The 2,192-nt window shown below is 38.7% G+C and overlaps 1 protein-coding gene across 1 annotated transcript in view; it reads right to left on the minus strand.

Annotated features, from left to right (window-relative positions):
* alpk1 (alpha-kinase 1) overlaps positions 1 to 2,192 on the minus strand; it is a 23,792-nt gene that overhangs the window by 11,786 nt on the left and 9,814 nt on the right. The window contains exons 8-9 of the mRNA XM_014023631.1: positions 1,807 to 1,902; positions 1,599 to 1,706 (exon numbers count right to left, since the gene is read on the minus strand). Coding sequence (XP_013879085.1) covers positions 1,599 to 1,706; positions 1,807 to 1,902 — 204 coding nt within the window. The remainder of the gene's footprint in view (positions 1 to 1,598; positions 1,707 to 1,806; positions 1,903 to 2,192) is intronic.

Here is a 2,192-nt window from a genome sequence, read left to right on the forward strand (position 1 = left end):
TCTCTCTCTCTCTCTCTCTCTCTCTCTCTCTCTCTCTCTCTCTCTCTCTCTCTCTCTCTCTGTGTGTGTGTGTGTGTGTGTGTGTGTGTGTAGAGACAGAGACAGAGGGGGAGAGAGAGAGCAGCAGTCAGCTCTCCCCACCCGAGGCTGAAGGTCAACAGACGATCATGCTAAGCTTGCTAACAGCTCCACCCTCTGACTGCTGCAGGGGCGTGTCTTAGAGAGAGGCTTTTATACCAGAACACAGCTGTTAACCAATATGCAAATTAGCCTGCAGTACCACTGCTCTACTCATATGAGCAGCAAAAACACGTTTTTAGACCAAATAATACAGATTTGAACAAATACGCACAAAAACATCAAAATTAGAACAGAAACAGTACTATATAACATTTTAGACACATTCTAGGCAGTTTATCAGCTAAAAATTTTTAATTTTGGGGTAAGTTACTCTTTAAGGAGAAATGTATCCAAACTAATCAGAAGCCATTTTATCATGTAAGAAATAGGAAATATACTTTATTACTCATTAAAGTCATAATTTTTCAACTAGCTAATGTCTAAGTTACTGACCAATTTCAGGTCTGGTTTGGATCATTGTTGCTTATAAATTTTATATTTTTCTGGTATATATCTACTATTTTACATGATTGTTAAATGAAATAAACAGATATTAATTTATTGTAAAAATATTACAGATAATTTGCAACACAGAACCAGTTTTGCTTGTTGTTTATCTAATAGTTGCTATGGTGGCTGTGAGCCGTTCCCCTGTTTGGTCGCCGTTTCTGCTCCTCCATGCTGTCACAGAAGCTAACAGCGGAAGGGATGGGCGGGGCTCAGTCTATGGTTATTATTTAAAGCTGCTGTGTGTAGTTTTTTGAAAACCCAAAAACTTAGAAAATTTTTGAAGATACAACCTTGTAGTCCCTCCCCCCTGCTCTCAGCTCCCCTTCCTAAGCTCCTCCCCCACAGCAGGGAGTCGGGAGCGTGCACGCTTGTAAACAGGAGGTGAGCCACCATAACACACAGAGCTCAGAGCTAAGCTGCCGTCACAGGTAAGAACAAACCATCAAAAAAAATATTTTTAAATATCATGTCTTGTCCATACTTTATCTACACAAGTGCTCCTTTTGTCATAACGTTACATGTAAATTATGTTGCACTCTTTCTATAAGTTATAAATAGCTATCAAGCTAACACAACACCGAAGCTGCGCAGTGGTTCTGAAGTTATTAAGAACACTGAGAAACTAATCATGATCATTCAAGAAAAGGTAATCATCTCATCATCCCAAGAAAACAGTCACCGTTATTTCGTGATAACAACATAATTAACTCATTATCTCGAGAAAACCATGGGAAAAAAACTCTATGCGAAAAACGTCCACTCTCGGCCTTCATACTTTTAGGTCCAGAGGAACGTTTGCTAAATTTCCAGCCAAACCCGATCACCCCCACATGCTACGCAACGCCGGAGATCCGACATGGCGCTGGAGTGCCATTACCCCTGTGGATACTGTATATTACAGTACAGCTGCMTTGTATTTATGAGTCCTTACAGAGTGATATCAGAAACAGTTGACTAGARCAACCTACCACGTTGGTCAGCACATACAGTGGAGTGTACTGACTGTACATCACAGACATCTTAGCTGCATGGGCGGCAGAAAGAAGACGATCTCTTTCATTCCCAAGTAAAGACTGCTGAAAAGCATACAAATAAACCAAAAAATTATTCATTAAACCCAAGACAGATGAAAAAAAAGGGAATTCTTGTTGAATACTGTTTGTGTTCTTAACTTACAAAGTCAATATCTGGATTAGTTCTAAAAACACGGAAGTCTTCATCGTTCATGGACACTAATATGTTGGCAAGTAATCCCAGTGAGGTTCCAATTCCCTGTAAGCAAACAAACAAACAAACAAACAAACAAACAAACAAACAAACAAACAAACACAGGAAAATATATTATGACAATGTGTAAATTTGAGTGACCAAATTCAAAGCAGCAGTTTGGTGACTTTTGAAGTAATGTTCTGTCAAGTTATTAATAGTTTCCTTATCAGCTGTGGCATAAATCATAGAACATCAACTATGGAGAAAAGAGGCAGACATCTTGGCTAATGGCTAGCTAAACGAGTTACTGTTTTACATTGATATATACAAAGATATACATACATACATACATA

Source organism: Austrofundulus limnaeus, unplaced genomic scaffold (genome assembly GCF_001266775.1).
Source record: "Austrofundulus limnaeus strain Quisiro unplaced genomic scaffold, Austrofundulus_limnaeus-1.0 Scaffold382, whole genome shotgun sequence".
NCBI classification, from domain to species: Eukaryota; Metazoa; Chordata; class Actinopteri; order Cyprinodontiformes; family Rivulidae; genus Austrofundulus; species Austrofundulus limnaeus.